This window comes from Buceros rhinoceros, unplaced genomic scaffold, assembly GCF_000710305.1.
Source record: "Buceros rhinoceros silvestris isolate BGI_N320 unplaced genomic scaffold, ASM71030v1 scaffold7381, whole genome shotgun sequence".
Lineage (NCBI taxonomy): Eukaryota > Metazoa > Chordata > Aves > Bucerotiformes > Bucerotidae > Buceros > Buceros rhinoceros.
This window is the reverse complement of record NW_010395998.1, coordinates 200,088-217,197: the sequence shown is the minus strand read 5'-3', so window position 1 is coordinate 217,197 and position 17,110 is coordinate 200,088. Positions and strand designations below refer to the sequence as shown.

At 36.3% G+C, this 17,110-nt stretch overlaps 1 protein-coding gene across 1 annotated transcript in view; it reads right to left on the bottom strand.

The window, feature by feature from the left end:
* Window positions 1–13,492: 13,492 nt before the first annotated feature.
* TMTC2 (transmembrane and tetratricopeptide repeat containing 2) overlaps window positions 13,493–17,110 on the bottom strand; it is a gene marked incomplete at its 5' end in the record, with an annotated part of 141,570 nt that continues 137,952 nt past the window's right edge. Inside the window, one exon of the mRNA XM_010145743.1 lies at window positions 13,493–13,672. Coding sequence (XP_010144045.1) covers window positions 13,493–13,672 — 180 coding nt within the window. The remainder of the gene's footprint in view (window positions 13,673–17,110) is intronic.

The following is a 17,110-nucleotide window of genomic DNA, read 5'->3' as shown; positions in this document are numbered from 1 at the left end:
GAGAAGGCAAACTTCATCCATATCCTGGTATTTTCAGCAAACTCTTTCCAAAACCAGCTGGTTTACAGTGTTCTTCCTTAACTGCTATTTCTGTTTAGACCACTATTCTTCATCCTACTGAGCACAAGAGTACGTGATTCAGGTATGTCCAAGAAAACGTCCACTTGAATACATAAATATGTTTGCTTATGCAAAACTACTAATGGGACCAGGAAGCTGTTGCTAAACTGCATGCACGACCGTTGATAAAGCTGGTTTTCTACCCAACTTCAGGTAACCCATTTTGCTTTCTGCCATTTGTAGAGGGTTTTTCTTGTTTGTTTTATATGCTTGTACATCGGGTATTTTTTCCCCCTCACCTTATATTTCTGCCAGCATTTGATAGTCTTTGTTTAGGTAAGTTCACTTGTTCTGGGGAAATGCAATTCTTTCAGCTTTGTCTATCACTTTACAAGCGAGGTAGCAACAATGAAAGATGTAATCAAACTGTTAAATGTGAAAGCTCAAAGAAAGGTTAACCACAAAGAGAAAATAAAATCTACTCTGTCAAAATCATGATTTAGACTCTGCAGTAAGAAGCTTCTGAAGTAGTAGTAGGAGTAAATAGTTTTCTTAAATGCTTGAAATCAATTAACTTTAATGAAATGGAACAGCATAACGATTAGTAATCTTGGTATTTTAAAGTAATAGAAAGAACATAAACTTCCTAAAGAAACATATTTATTGAGCAATTTTAAATTGAGAATATTTGAAAAACATAGCATTTTAGAAATGGACTGCCTGTCAACCAGTTGAATAATTGGAAAGTCAAGAGTATTTGGAAAAAAAAAATCTGTCAGGTGAGAAAGAACAGTTTAATAATACACTAAACAGAAACATGACAAAATTTCTCAGTAACGTTAAAGACTAAATTAAACATTAAAAGATGAAGCATCAGTATCTCATTTGTGCCAAAAACCACCTAGACAATCTTGGCAACCAGGATCAGGAAAAATCTGATATTTAACTCTTAAAAACAAGTCCCATCTACATTAGAAAACACTGAGATGTTCCATGCTTTGCCATGGGGACACCTTATTACTGAAAATGGCCTGCTGCATGTCCTCCAAGCTGGAGACAGAAGTGAGGCTTTTAAGTATCAGTGCTAGGACTATCATTGAAACACAACCCTGCAAGCAGAACAACAACAAAAAAATCTATTCTCAGTTCAGAAAAAATGTTCATGCATTACCCTTAATCTGAATTGTTTATATGGAAAGCCCTATGTACAAACAACTTTAAACAATAATCAAGTCCAGCGTTACTCCTCTGAACTTTATGTTTGTTTACAGAGACTTAAAGTCAAGTACCATTAAACCACACAAGAGAAGCAGACCTGTGGATGAGATCAGATCTGCTCTCACTGTGAAACAGGCACTTGCCTTTAAGGTTAATTTTGCCACACTTGCCTTTGTCATAAAGCTCCAGCTCCAGAATGCATTTATCTAGTACCAAAGATAGTGAGCACCCCAGCTCTGTAATCTGAATGCCCAGCTCCAGCCAAAACTATCTTGAGTCCAAAAAAAAAAACCAAACCAAAAAAAAACCAAAACCCCCCGAAAACCCAGGAACCTTATCATGCCACCTAGGAGTGCTGCAAAATGCACTGTCTAGTAAAATTAGTGTCTCTAACCCATTGTAAGATACTAATTAAAGCTAGTAATTTCCTTTTTCATCTTTATGCAGGAATTATGAAACAAGGATTAGCAAGTATAGAATCAAACACAGAGCTGCTAGCTATTCAAGTAAATTGACATTTGTTTGTCATCACTGAGTCATCTGTAGTAAACAACAGATGACATTAACTTTGCATGCTTTTTGTGAAGGTCTTATTTGGAAATAAACTCATAACCTATTTACTAATACACATTTTTTAGCATGCCTTCCTTTTCAAGTTTGCTGTAACAAAAAATCGCTTTTCAGAATTATTATTTTTTTAGTGATGAATAAATGACATAATAAATAATAAGAAAAAAATCTGGGTCCTTGGGGTTCGATTTCTTTTTACACATGCTTATGCAACCCCATTTTGCTTTGGTGGAATTTCTCTGGAATTACAGCAATGTGCCTGAGCTTGAAGTGGGGTCCTATGATTTTTCCAGTTATGAAACAGTAATATGTGGGTATTTTAATAGGATGCAGTGGGTGTGGGGGTTATTCATTCCTGTAACTGACAGCTAGTTTCCAAAAAGCTTACCCATCTAATCCTTATTACAGCACTGGGCTGAAAAACAGATATGGTAGAGGGGTAATTTTTCTTATGTTTCTGTAATATATTGTCATGAGAAATTACCTGTCCTTGATATATTCTATTCCTCCTACTAATGATGAATTGCCTTAGGCACCACTAACTCTTCACTGACCAGTTTCAAATCATCTGTGTATTTCAGCTACTTCTTGTTTTTCTCAACCTAACTTCTATATGTCCCATTTGGTCTCACTGGATTTCATTAAGTTCACCTAACATAGGAAGGTTATATCAAAACCTGTTTTTCCTAGTCCTCTGTTTTAAGCAAAAACATTTTTAGTGTTTCTCTCCTAAATATTATGTTTTTAGAGGACTAGAGATTACATATTCTGGAGTGCATACTGCGATCAATTACATCAAGGACCATGAAGGGCCTATCAATAGATCCAATCATTCTGGCTTCTCAGATGGAATAATTGTCATCATTTGTGCGCAGTAAGCATGAAACACATCATCTGGTACAATTATAGAAGCAGCTTAGACAAAATGAACTCATCAATTTGTTTTGTTAACCCTCTCAAACATAATTCCAGGTCATTCTAGGGTCAGGATGTATCACTCCTACTCATGTGAACTCCTACTTCACCAAAACATAGATTCTTGCTTTCAGTGTGGATAATATTACACAAGTTACTGCAGGCCAGCTGACATGCAGTAAACATCCACGAAAAAATGTCATTTGATGTGACTAGCCTTAAATTAAGCTTCTTGCATTCTTGCTTAATTAAATTAAATTAGCCCATGTTTGCAGTGATTACTGACAGTGACTGAACCTCAGCTGACAAATATCCTGTAATAGCCACAACAGTTTGAAGGTACATTTGGAGGCTACAATTAACTGCAAAGTTTGTGGGGTTTTGTTGATTTTGTGTTTGGTATTTTTCTGAAGGAGAAGATCAAAAAATATCCAGACATTTCTTTCGCTGCAAGATAGTTCAAAAAAGATAAGATCGTCTGTGAGATTCAAGCACCAAAATGTCCACTCTAAGCCCAGCAAGCAAGTTTGTAATCAAAAGTGCTGTCATTGTTAATGGGTTTGAGATTTGGAGTGGAAAGCTTTTACATTTCAGATATACATGCATAACCTTGTATACTGCTACAGGAACATTAAGCCCTGATGTTTTAAATTCCATGAAAGCTCACTCCTGCCATTGCACAGACTTGCACTGAAGGAAGGAAAAGCTACGGGACTGAGACAATCTACAGGAAAAACAACGATTAACCCTTCCAACACTTCCTTGAACAGGTATACTTCATCAATGCATAAGCAATATTAAAACTCAAGATTAGGTACGATTAAATGACTGCATTTTATATTAAAAAAAAAAGCCTACCTAATAAGCAACATGACTCACAAATTCAAAATAAGCAAGTTTCATTCTTTGGTCATTCCTCAAATGAATCTTTCAGCTGAGTTTCCAAACTGCTTTGCCTTAGCCTGTAAAAGAGGAATCTGCCAGCAGAATGGTTAGCACTGTGGCAAAAAGCGCTTAGCAAACAAACCTGAGCCTATTCAAGAGGAGGGAGGAGAGGCTGTTAGAAATAGCAGGGAAGGAGAGGATGTTTTTAGAAAAATGAAGTGGGCATGCAATAAATAGCAGCTGTGACACTGACGATAAAGATGAACATAACTGTAAGAATCCAATCACTGAGAAAAATTGAAATTAGGACAGAAAAAGACATCCATTACTGAAGTTATTTTTGGTATTTGGTAAATAAATAGAGGTAGATTTTTTTCATTAAAAGTTAACATCTTGCAGGCCATAAAAGTAAGAGCATTTCAGAGGAAAAAAGTGGTTCATCAAGTCCGTGACAGAGAAAGCTAATTATTAACACACAAGAGTTATTATAACTGGACTTTACAAAAGAAAAACAAAGCCAAAGATTAGGCGTCCATTTTACCCTCATCCTCACGAGATAGCTTATGCAGAACTAGATTCTTTGGTTAGATTCTTCTGCCCTTTTTAAAATGAACTCAAAGTGAAAGAAAGCCACATAATTTTAAGAGGCTTGGGATTTTTTAGGGGTGCTGGCTGTATTTTTACTTTTCTCTCTCTTTTGTGTTTATAACACAGCAAAAAAACTCCTCTAACTTTCAGAAATTACAGCTTTTTATTTCACTTATATTTTTCTAGAGCAAAAATGAATTTTAGGCTAAGATTCTTCCCTGCCTTCCTCCCCCGATTACCTGGCTTTGTGCTATCGATCATGATTATGTTGCTGCTACAATAATTAGAGCTTCTAATCAATTTTCAAATAACATTTCTCAGTGGACTGTGAAGTGCATTTGAAGTCCATCACAAGAGAAGTCATACTGAAAACAAAACCAACCAGAAATAATGCTTTTTTGCAGATTGGGAGGAGGAGTTAGACAGAGCAATGACAGACAGATTACCTTCTTAGCAGGCTTTAACATTCATTCAGTACATCACTGAAATAATTATATTTCTGCACTTGACAAACTGAAACATGAATCAGTTCTCAGTTGGATACTCTTGTCACCATAATAGCTGAAGCTCTCCAGGCATATGGAAAGAATCTATCTTCCAGCAAATTGTAGTTTTCTAAACATACAAGAAAAAAATTTCCTTATGCAAAGCATCCCTGTTGTAATTTGGTAATGTGACCTTGCATGGTAAAACAACAACTCACTACTACTGACCAGCACTTGCTCTGCTCCAGCACTGGTGCTTTAAAGCAGCTTCTGTCTTGATTCTCTTCATAACGCAGCTTCACATTGCCCGAATGAGGCAGTAGGCTCTAACAGGAACATAGAGCATGCTTGAGGTGTTTCTCGTGTAAAAGTTCCTGAACAGAGTATGTGTAAGAATAATTTTTATTGTGCTAGGAGATCAGAAAAATCGTCACAGCAAACAACATGTAAATGTAAACAAGTCCTTGTCTCAGTTTTCTACAGTGAGATTGTAGCTGCTCACATCAACGACTAAACCGTTACCATCTTCAACTGGGACAGGATTGCTTCCCAACAAGCCAAGCAGGTAAGAAATAGGGGCGTGTTGTCTGAAAAGCAGCAGAAATTGTAAGGCAACAAGATCTGTGAGTTGGGAAGAGGCCCTCAAGCAGAAGGACCCTTGAGAAGTTTCCTGTTTGAAAGAGTATGCTTTTTTTCCAGGTTTGTCACATACAGCACTATGTCTTGTTCTGTTCGCATTTTGTTAGTAATCAAAATTTCTCTCTTCGAGAGACTCTGATTTATTACCCCCCAAGTTTTCAAAGTACCACCAAGACAGAAATTGCTGTCAGGGGAAAATACTGCCAGAAAATTACCAGCATATTAAAGCATTTATTGCAAAGACGTAGTCTCACCTTTTCCAGCATTTCTGTATTTCAGACACAAGATATACTGTATCTAATATAGGAGGATCAGAGCGAATCATGGCCATTGAGCTTTGAAGTGAGTGAGACTCCACTGAAGAAACCCCAAACCTTCAGTTCTTCTAATTGGGTGTCCCACTTTGTGAATCAAGTAGGCTCCTAGGGCTTAGCTATATGCACAGAGTTATCGTCCCCCTTGCAGCAGGTCTGCTTTACATGTTTATAGTAATCATCAATGTTTGATTTAACAGATGGTTGGAACCTGTACAATTCCTTCTAAGTAGTACGGACTCTGGTTATATCATTCCCAATGTGGAATTAAAAGTAGAAATCCGACACCAAGTGATGCTGCTTATTCAGTGTAAGTCAATCTATCATTTCTACAGCTTCCCGAGTCTTCCTGATTTGAAATGTTTAAGGCAATTTTATGGTTTAAGTATTACGGCTTTTTCTTGTCATTTAAGAGGCAAATAGAGAGGTGGATATTAAAAACCAATTAACCCTGCAAACAAGTAATTTATATAAAAGTTAGATTTGCATACCCAGTTATTCTTACTTAGACCCTTGAATGAGCCTGAAAAACTAATTTTATATATACAGTCCCATTAGAGTACTTTACAGTGAACTAGAAGAAACAAATCACTGCTCTCAGGTCAGTGCCGCATCCAATGAATATAGCAGGGCAAGCATGAACAAGAACCAAAGGTAGGAGTGAGATTATGGGAAGAATAGGGTTAGGAAAGTTTGAAAGATGATAACTTCATCTTGTCACTCCCAGAGATTCTAAGGAGGAAACAGTCAAGATAGGTGTGACAATTTGGGAATTGCCAAAAAATGTCATGTAGTCCCATTCAACTCAAATTTCTGAGAGCCCAAATACCAGTTGGTATCAGTAAGAAATAAAAATGGACAGCGCAATCAATTGCAGTACAGCTTCCCACATTGTCTGTCTGCCATTTTTTCGCATGGAGTAGTATAGTAAGTCTTGTTCCCAGGAATCACATTCAAATAAATAAATAAATAAACCCTGTACACTTACTGAAAAGGTTGCTCTTCCCCTTGTTTTGCCAATGAAACGCCTTCTTTTCTGCAGTTTATGTTGAATTCAAAGGCAGAAGAGATCCAGTCAGAAAGGTGCTCTCTAATTAGCCAAGCCAATACAGCTAGAAAAGGTGGACAAGATTTTAAATTCCTGAATCTTTCCACCAAGCCCTTAAACTTGTATTGATGAGAGACTTACTGTAGACCTAAAAGGTCCATAATTTATGTTCTTTGTGAAAAAGCAAAACAAATTTTCTTTCTTTTTAACATGATTGGCTATAAGGCATAAAACTGATGTAGCAGCTCAATTCACACCCAAAAACTGTTCTCTATCTTTAGCTGCAAGGAAAGCAGTTCCTCTTCTAATCTCTAAATCTTTCACAACACTAATAAAGGAGAAGACTCTTCTGTGCAAGAGTATCCCAAAGACTCTTTCAACTAATGAGAACAGTCAGGAGACTTATTCCATTAAAAAACAACCCCCAAAAAACCAATTCAGAAACACAAACAGATTTACAGTTATATAGCCAAAAGATTAATTGCCTCTGAAATTTCATAGATAAACTTACTGAGGGAGGAACAGTAATAAATAAGACTTTTTTTTTATGACAGAGCCACTATGCTCTATCCATGAGTTTTAAGGCATAAATGACATTCTTAGAGCTCTGATGTTATTACTAGAGGGTTTTTTTTGTTGGGGTTTTGTTTTTTTAAATAATCAATTGTTAAAGACTTTCATTAAGCAAAGGACAAAAAATGCTATGAAATGATAGTGGTTGAGAAGAAATAAAAGGCTCTATTTTACACCAGGAATAAGACGTGTTTTCTAGCATCCTACAAGTTCATGTTAGCATATATATGTGTATATATATATATTCACTGCCACAATAGGAGAAACAGTGTTAGATTCCAGAAACTATTGAGTGTGCAAAAGTGACTCTTTGTTGTAATGATTTTGCATATTGGATAGAAACCAAGAGAGGGAATTGATTTAATACAAAGAACAATACACTGTACTCAAGTACTGTAGAGAAACTTATGGTTGTGGTTGCAACAAACATGACAAAATAATAAATAAATCAATTCTATGTAAATTTAATGTCTCATTGTAATAAAGAGAAATACTGGGTATGAAGAAACATCTGTTTTCCAGTAAATTAAAGACAAAATAAAATACATTTTTCCAGAAAAGGACAAAAAATGCTTTGCTGACAGGAAAAAAAGAATCTAGAGAAGAAACAAAGCAAGCCTCTCAAATAATCTCTGCTTGCTGGGATTACTTTGTACAGCAAACCATGGTATTATTGGGTTGAAAAATCTGTTCACCTGGGTTAAATCATTCCTGAAATCAAAACTGATTGAAATAAAAGTCAAGCTCCATTTTTGCTTAGCTCAAAATAGAACCTGTAGCTTGACCTAGTCAAACTCCACAGGAACACTGCTTCATACAATCAGATTCAGAGGTTCAGAAAAAAAAAAATCTATGTAAAAACGGAATGTCAGCAGCAAAGGGGCCAGTGATGCAAGGAAGATAGGCATATGCAGAAGTTCTATCAAATTAAAAAACCCACAACTCTTCTAACTGCACATGCCTTCCACACCTGTTTCTTCAAAAGTAAATCTCAAGGATTTTTTTAAAACATAAATTTGTGCTCAAATGCACACAAGATGACACAAATTTATAAATATAAACAAAAATTTAATCTTTCAGCCTTGCAAAAAATATCTGTAAGCTCAAAAATTTCAGTAAGTAAATGTAATTACACTTTGTCACTGAAACTATACTCAAAATAAATGAGTATACAGCAAGCATGCATGAGTTAATCTATTTTATCTTACACCTTTTTGGAAGGTCTACTCTGATTCTGCCCTTTTGAAATGCTTCCTCATATGTAACCTTCAAAGCTCTCTGACTAGAACCATGGCACCACCAAAGACCCAGTGCACAAGGGTAAACATGATAAAACAAAGAATATATGGGGAAGGGATATATAACAATTTGAAATTTGAACATGAATGAAACTGTAAAGGTTTTCTAGTCAAGTGACAGAACACTTGTGGCATGCATTCAGTCTTTCACGGAGACTATATTATTATGTCCTTAACTCCTTTAGACGTCTTACAAGACCAGCATTTCTCGTTGGTATTGGTTGGGTTTGCATTATTATTATACAAAAAGAACTTAGAACTTTTTTCAAGCGTGTATTGCTTCAGGCTGCTTTCCCTCTCCCTCTCCCCCCCCCGCCCCCCACCCGCCCCCATTTACTTTCAAAAAGAACTTAGAACTTTTTTCAAGCGTGTATTGCTTCAGGCTGCTTTCCCTCTCCCTCTCCCCACCCCGCCCCCCACCCGCCCCCATTTACTTTCCCTATCTAGCATAAGTTGATCTTGGGATTCCTTCTTTGTGGTTGGAACAGAGTCTGTCCCTCTACAGTTCTTACTCTTTTCCACAAAAATGTCTGCATCTTCTCCCTGACATCTCCCTCCCCACCCCTTGCATAACACAGGATGTATCCTATTCTTTTAAACACATTCTTCCAATGTCATCCTACTGAACCTCAGAGAGATAAAGTGTTGAGTATCTGAGTGATGCAATGTAGGGACTTTTCAAATTGTAGGGTCAGGTCAGCTGAGGGAGTGTATACAACATCTGAGAGGGGTCTCTATTTTATTTCAAAGTACCAGAAATAAAAGTTTCAAAAAGGTATGTAGTTACATGGTATTACATTTCTTTCTAAATCTCCAGATTCACTAAAATCTCTCCTTTGCAACCCTTAGGAATGCACCAAAATAAACATAGCAATTGAGCTGTCAGTGACTGTTCTCACACTTAAACAGGAGGCAAAGTCTCTCTCATGCTACCTGCATCCAGCCCTGTTGGTCAAACCTGCTAAGGGATTGTCTACAAGACAGTCCCAAGCCAGATCCACATAAGCTGTTATATTCACACAGAGTAATTCAGTGTCTCGCCTTTACATTAGTTCAAATCCCAGAGGTAATACAGCCATCTGTGCCAGCTACTGAGTGCAAGTTCAGATGAACCTGCATAAGACAGCAGAACTAAAAAAGCCACCACAGAGCTGTTGTGTGACTCCATCAGAAATGGAGATGGAGGTGTATGCTGCCTGAAAATTGTGATGCTTGGGAGAACAGAAACATTTGAAGCAAAACATAAGGCAGACAGAACAGGATCTCACAGAGAAGGGTTTAGCGATAAGATGCCAGAGCAGGAGTTCAAACACATGTTTAGACTGTATTTCCATGAAGAGTGACACAGATCAGATTATTCCTTGCCTACTCTGTACTCATCATCTGTCATTTCACCAAAACCTACTCAGGCAGGGAATGACCACATCTGAAGGCAAGGGGTGAGACCTTTGATAAAAATAAGGCATGACAGTTGAATTTGGAAGCCAGTGACCCAAAGCGTCTCTATTGCTCTGCTCGTACTCATCAACGTTTTTCAACTGAAGAGTAAATTTATCAATGCACGGGACCTGAATGCAACAGAACAAGGAAGGTATGAGAATATTAGTATTAGGTCATTGAGCTAAGAAGGCTCTGTCCATAGAAGATTATGAGAAAACCAAAGTCAAAGAATGATGTCACTTTATAACATCTTCTGTGCAGGAATACAGCAGATTTGAAACTGATCAGATGACACTGCAGCATCAGAAAGGTGATCTCAGACTCTCAAAAGCATGTATCTGTAAGCGAAGTCGTTTTTCCAGCTTTTTTTTTTACACAGAAGCATTTTTACTGACATCGTGTTTATACTTCAATATAAAAATAATTTAGACATATATCTTATTCATCAGCTTTCATTCCCATAGAGTTTAGAAACAACAATCAAATATAATAGTTACCATACCCCTTCGGCAGATTTAATGAGTAGAAATATTTAAAAATGCTTCCAGAGAACCTTTTTGAAAAATCATCTGATATATAATTGCAATTGAGTAAAGAAGAAAGCCAGCTATGATAGGTTGTACTTATGCTATGTAGTTCTACCATACAGGAGAACAGTCAATAACAGTCAATATAACTCATTAAACTAGAACAATTTAAAAAAAAAAGGTGTTGTTACAGTAACAGATAAAGGAATGCACAGTGTATTAATTATCAATGCTTTATTATTGAAAACAAAATTGAAATTCTCTTATCTGGCACATAAACAATTATTTCTACAAAAAGGAAAGCCTACAAATCTGATAATTTATACAAATAACAATTTTTCAAAAAATAAAATTTTAATTTAGTAAACTTGTCTTGTGCTCTTATTTTTTTTTAGCACTGTCTGCAATAATTCACCATAAATCCCTGAGCAGAGAGACATTATTTGAAACATGTTTTAAATTTATTCCAAAAAGAAGAACGTTATCAAGCCTGGACCTATATTTAAAAAATGTATTCAGGGACATTTCTGATAAATTTACGCTACTCCTTTTTTCTTTCTTTTTTTTTTTTGTAAAGAAACAAACAAAACCAGTTATCAATGCAAGCATGACACTGCATCACAGGAGTGCTCCCCCTTTTCCCCTTTTGTGCAATGAATAAAAATGACTAAACAAGAATGAGTACAAATTGAAGGAGACAAATAACATAGTGAATGCTTAAGACCAAGAAGCCATCAAAGTTTGATGGCTGTTGAACAAATAAAGCTGCAGGATACCACAGTTTTACACTGAGTTCAGTTATAGTCACTATCTATCTAATTTACTTCTGTACTTTTTTTCCGGAAAGTCAGTAGAGCAGGAGAATAAGTTCAAGCTACCATTGTATTCTAACACTGGTTTCAATGATATAACAGAAATTAAACTTTGGATCCTTCAATTTTGTTTTCCCAGCCATAGTAGCATTTGAGAAAAACCTTGACACACTCCTCAAAACCAAACAATCTTGCCACTCTGGCCCTTCTGGTAAGCCAGTTGTAAACTTAGCAACTTAAGGTATTTTAGCGAGCAATAGGAAAGAAAAGGAAACACACACTATTACAATTTTTTACTGTACTGACTTTGAAACAGCTATTCCCCAATCTATTTCAATACAGATTTAAAATCCAAGTGTAAGGGGAGAATGACCAAGAAGGTAGAGTATAAGTCAAGTGTCCCCTCTCCTGTTAGGTGCACACACTAACCACAAAAAACGCAAGGAAAGCTAAGTAAAAGAAATAGCAACACTTACAGACTGTTGTGTTAATGGCAGGTAATGTTGCTGCAGTCAAGTAATAAATAAATAAATACAGCAAAGCATTCTTCTCTATGGTTTTGTTGGAATGGTGCTCAATAATAGTTTTTAACAGAAGATCCTGAAGAAGCTTCAGTTCAAGGTGCTCTACCACTTTAACATTAGATCTATCATTATGAAAAGAACACTGAAGCAGATACCAACAGGTCATTAAATGAAAGAGTAAGTTTTCGTACAAGCAATAATACTTATTCCAAAGGAAGAAAGCAGTTAACAAATGGCCTGGAAAAAACTGACTAAAGCTTCAATACACTGCAACTTTAAATAAATTATTTTTTACATTTAAAAACTGAAGACTGAAATAGTAACTAGGCCAAGTCATTCTCAAACAGAAATAAATCGAACTTCACCAAAACCACATTTAGTTATTTGACTATTTGACAGCAGTGCTGCTAGCACACGTCAGAATACAAACAGAATGCATACTTGGTTAGAATCTGAATAGGTAATATTTTTTAAAACACCACCATTATGAAAAGTAACTGGCAACCACCTTTAACAGATTTCTCTTGATCTACACTGTTTTAGGCGTGATCCAATCCAGTGCCTTCGGGTATTTGCTAGCCTCACCAATGCCTAAGATTCCCTTTTCTCCAAGTTGCTCATGAAGTCTCATTTGTAGCATACCCAAACACTAATATTTTCAAGTCTCACTTGGGTTTTGTTGCAAAAATATTGTATGCAGAGGCTAGTTTAAAGTTGGTCTTATCTGACAGCAATGAAAAGAGAGTCAAATGCATTGTTCTACAATACCGATTTTTTCCTTAAGATGACAGTCTGACCAAACTCATTTGGTATCGGAGCAAACATCCGTCTTGCTTGCACTGCCACATCACATCTCTGGAATTTTTAAACTTTTTACCACTCTACATACACATCTGATATAGAACATGGGCAGTTCCTCGCTCATTCTGTCTAGCCCACAGCCGTTTGACCGTTTATCTCAAGAAAACCGCATTAAAACTTAACAAGATGAAATAATATGCATATTCTTAGTAAACAATTTTGAATGCTGTCATCTAATCCTAAGTGACAGGTTTGAAAAAAATTGGCCATATAAGCTGTGAAATCAGTAAGCAAATGGTCCTGAAGTGACATACCGCAGCATTAAGATAAACTGCAAACGCACTGGATTTAGTACACATTTTAATGAGTTACAGTATCAGCAAAACACTTCGGCCTACTATTACCACTGTGATTCCCATATGGCTTACGGTATACTGTACAATTTTTCCCTTAGTATTTCTATGACAGTATACGTTTCAAGTACCCACCCAGAAGTGAGCAATATGGGATTTGCAATGATTTATCAAATATGCCAGAACACCTTCTCTCAGGTGCTATGGTTCTAAATATTTTTGAGGGGTAACAAGTCCTTCATGAATATCTCAAAGTCTCCCTTTTTTCTATTTATCTAGCAGAAAAACTTATGCCAAAAAAGCAGAATAGCTTCTCCTAGCAGCAATTAAGACCTCTGATCCTTGCAGTCAAGTCCAATGAGTTCTCTGATTGGACAACTGTGTGGAAGTTCTAGTTCGTGGTTTTAATAAACTCAAGAAAAAAAGTTCAGAGTTTCTATCATCATGTTTTGGATGTCTTCAAACCTTGTTTCTCCATGATATTCCACAATTTGCGAAGATTGGACTGAGTGATGACATCATCAGGTTTAAGTTGAAGGGCAAGGAGGTAGTTTTCTTCAGCCTCTTTCAGTTTACCATTCAGATGGAGAATGGCTCCAAGATTCATTAGGGCAGCTGGATACTGGTACAAAAAAAAAAAGGGGGAAGGAAAAATATTAGGACTATTGTCAATTTTTATTTTCAGACAATCTTCTTCCACTTAAACAAAGTATTCCCTCATTTGCAGACTTTTCACGGAAGCAATTTAGCAATTAAGTGAGTAGAGATAACAATAAAAAGTTTCTGAACAGCTGCTGTATACTTTGTGCTTTAAACAGGGCAAGCTCTGGTGTCTACATCACAGACTTCTCTTTAATGAGAAAACACAGAACTCATAAAGCTTTACATGTGGCAATGTCGGCATAGCACAGTTTCCAAGAGAAAATTAAAGTAATCCAAGAGTGGATTAAAGACAGGAACTCAATTTTAATTCAACCCATTGCCAATAAAGAGTTCATAATCATTGGGAATAGTTAACACACTGGAACTCATCCTTTTTTCCTCTACTTAATTAATTACAACTAATAGAAAATACAATCTGTTCTCAGATTCTAAGGATGTTCAGGGGTCCTAGGATATCCATTTAGATTCAGGCTACGGCATTTATTTCTTAACAAACAATTGAATAAAATTAACAATGGTGGAAACACGTGCTTTTTTGACAAAAGACGTGAAAATTTCTTAACAAATCCATTAAAAAGCTTCTTATGTTACTAACAAACTTTCTATCTTTAGCTAAGATGTAGTGTTTCATGATTTTTTCATCTTTACATTATTCCATTATGAAATAATAGGTTATTCATGATAATTAGACATGTCTGGTTACTGCAGTTCACAAATATTACAAGGGCAGAAAAGCAGATTTATGAAGCTGAATAGACTAACCTACCTTTTTACAATTCACGTTTGCAATTCACATAGTAAAGGCATTTGCCAAACCAGTACCTTGCATTTCAAAGAAAAAAAGGGAAAAAGTACTGCACAAAGTTCACTACGGTTCTCCTCCTCAGGTCACTATTATTTCCAATGAGCTTCAGGATCACTCATTTTCGAAGTTTTGCGTCAGAGGATAAGTGTTTCAAGACATCACTCACAAGTGTTCTGATCAAAATGCAATACCCAAAATGTAAAGCCGTATGGAAACTCAGCTTCAGAGTGCTCTGTGTGTGTGTGGGGGGGTGTTCATATCATTTAGAAGCCCTTCAGTGACAGTAACCTCAAGAAAACATGGTAAGTAGAAGTCATTAGGATGAGGAAGAGTTCCAAACCTCTCCACTAGCAAGTTATTTTCTGAATCAAGCTTCAAAAAACCCACCCACAATTCTTGCGTCCAAAACCTAAATTTTGTGGTGGAAATGTTCAGAATATTCTCTAGTTATATACCCCATAAATATTTCATATTTTTTCAGCTTTCTTTCTGCTTCTTTTTACCTATTAACACATACAAAGAATGTGACACAAAAATTTTCAGATCGATTGGCTTCCAGAGTTTCGAAATAAAGGAAAACAAAATGAGTTCAGCCCTCCCCATTGTAAACATCACAATGCTAAAGCAGTGGGATCTGAAGATGCTAATTTTAGATTTAGTTTTTCTTGCTTTAACATGATAGATTATTTCCACCAGCCCTTAGCCAGTTACTTCGTTCTACTAACAATCAAAAAACCCCAAACCAAACCAACCAGCTGGATTTTATTAAGTATTCTTATTTAAATACTCTCCAGAGTTTCCTCTTCACTCATGTTCTGCACAGAGAAGGAAAACCAATGAAATGTAATCTTTGCTACAGACGACACATATCAGCAGCCATGTTATCAGACCTTCACCTTTGCAGTGCCAGTCTTGCATATTATTTTATAATGGAGTAATACACTGCTTAATTACAGATGCTCTGGGTGCTAATTGAAGTGATGTAAGTGAAGGATGATTGGAAAACAGCTCCATTGTATATGGGTGGTTGTCTAAATACCCACATAATTTATTTCTTCATTTATTTTTAGACTTCAGAGAATTTTCTCAGTAAGATGGTCTATTTCCACTGTTTGTGCTCCCTGTCTAATGAGAGTTTATTAATCAAACAGCTTTTTTTCAAGAGCACAGTTATTGACACAGAACTTTCCTCTCACTTGAAATACAACTATGTGTCCATGTTTGCATCTAAACAAAGCTTACAATGGGTACGGATTAAAAACCCTTACAACCTAGGAAAACTTGTATTAAATAAGACATATGCTAAAATGTGCTCAGGGCTAATTCTACAGCATTCACAAACTTATTGTGTGGGAAGTAACACAGTTGTCTCATATGGCTTCCAGAATTCCCCTCCATTTCCTTCACACTGCTCTGTAAAACACCTCCTGTATGTATATGGTACTAATCAAGTACTCTAAATAACGTCATATATGTAAGACATATATGTAAGTCTAGCTAAGAGAATTCTTCTGCCATCATGTCTTTGATATATCATTTCACTAAAGCAAGCAACAAAAATATCTTGAAAAAGAACAAACTGTATGCCTTTTAACTGAACTTGAAATTTTCCATCTTCTACACATCATTCCTGACTTCCTGGAGGCCCAACAAATTTTAGGCCATTAATGTTCTAAACAAATGCACCCATGGAAATTGTGAACTGATAACTCATTTCAGGTAGCGCTGAAGGTTCGCTCCATCTCCTTCTTGTTTCACATAAGATTTTGGAAAGACTGCTCCCTAACTTTCTAGAGTGTCAGCCACTCCAGTATCTATGGCTTCCTGTAACAGTTGCAAGAATTTTGGGTGACTGCAAGATTATACATCAGTGCCATCACTCTCTGACAGCTATAAATGATAGCCTGAGGACAAGAGAGAAAGAGACATTTGCTATAGTTTTTCTTCACATACACTGTCTTTTATTAAAGACAGCTGATAAAACTTTTCAGTACATTAACAAAGGCAGTCGGCAGCTACCAGTGCAATAACATGGGACTGTGCAGCAAATGACACCACCTACTACTTCAGAGACTTGAAAGGAGAAACAGTCCTGCCTTCATTTCCTTTTGGAGACACATGCTTTACATCAAAAAAAAAAAGCTGACCGGCATTTCTATCGGGGTTATAAATCCTTTCTTTTATGTTCTATTGGGAATTATTCCCTTTATTAGCATTTTTATCATGGTGTGCTTGTTTCCTTAGTGGTTTTTTTGGGGGGGCTGGGAGGGGGGAAGTGGGGGTAGGAGGAGTGATGAATAACTGAGTAGTTAATGAATAACTAAATAGCAAAAGGCATGCATTTATTTGCCTTTATATTACTAAAATAAAAGACGAGCCTTGGGCATGCAAAAAATTTAACATAAATAAAGACTCCTCTACAATTAGAGATCTATGCAATCTCCAAATGATTCAAAATAATTCTGAGCAGTATTTCAGGATTACACTGATGTAACCAACTACTGTATTGAACTCACAAATGGAATTAATCTTAATGACACAGCAGATGAACTGGTTTCTTGGTGATCATTTCTGACTCCACATATAGTAAAT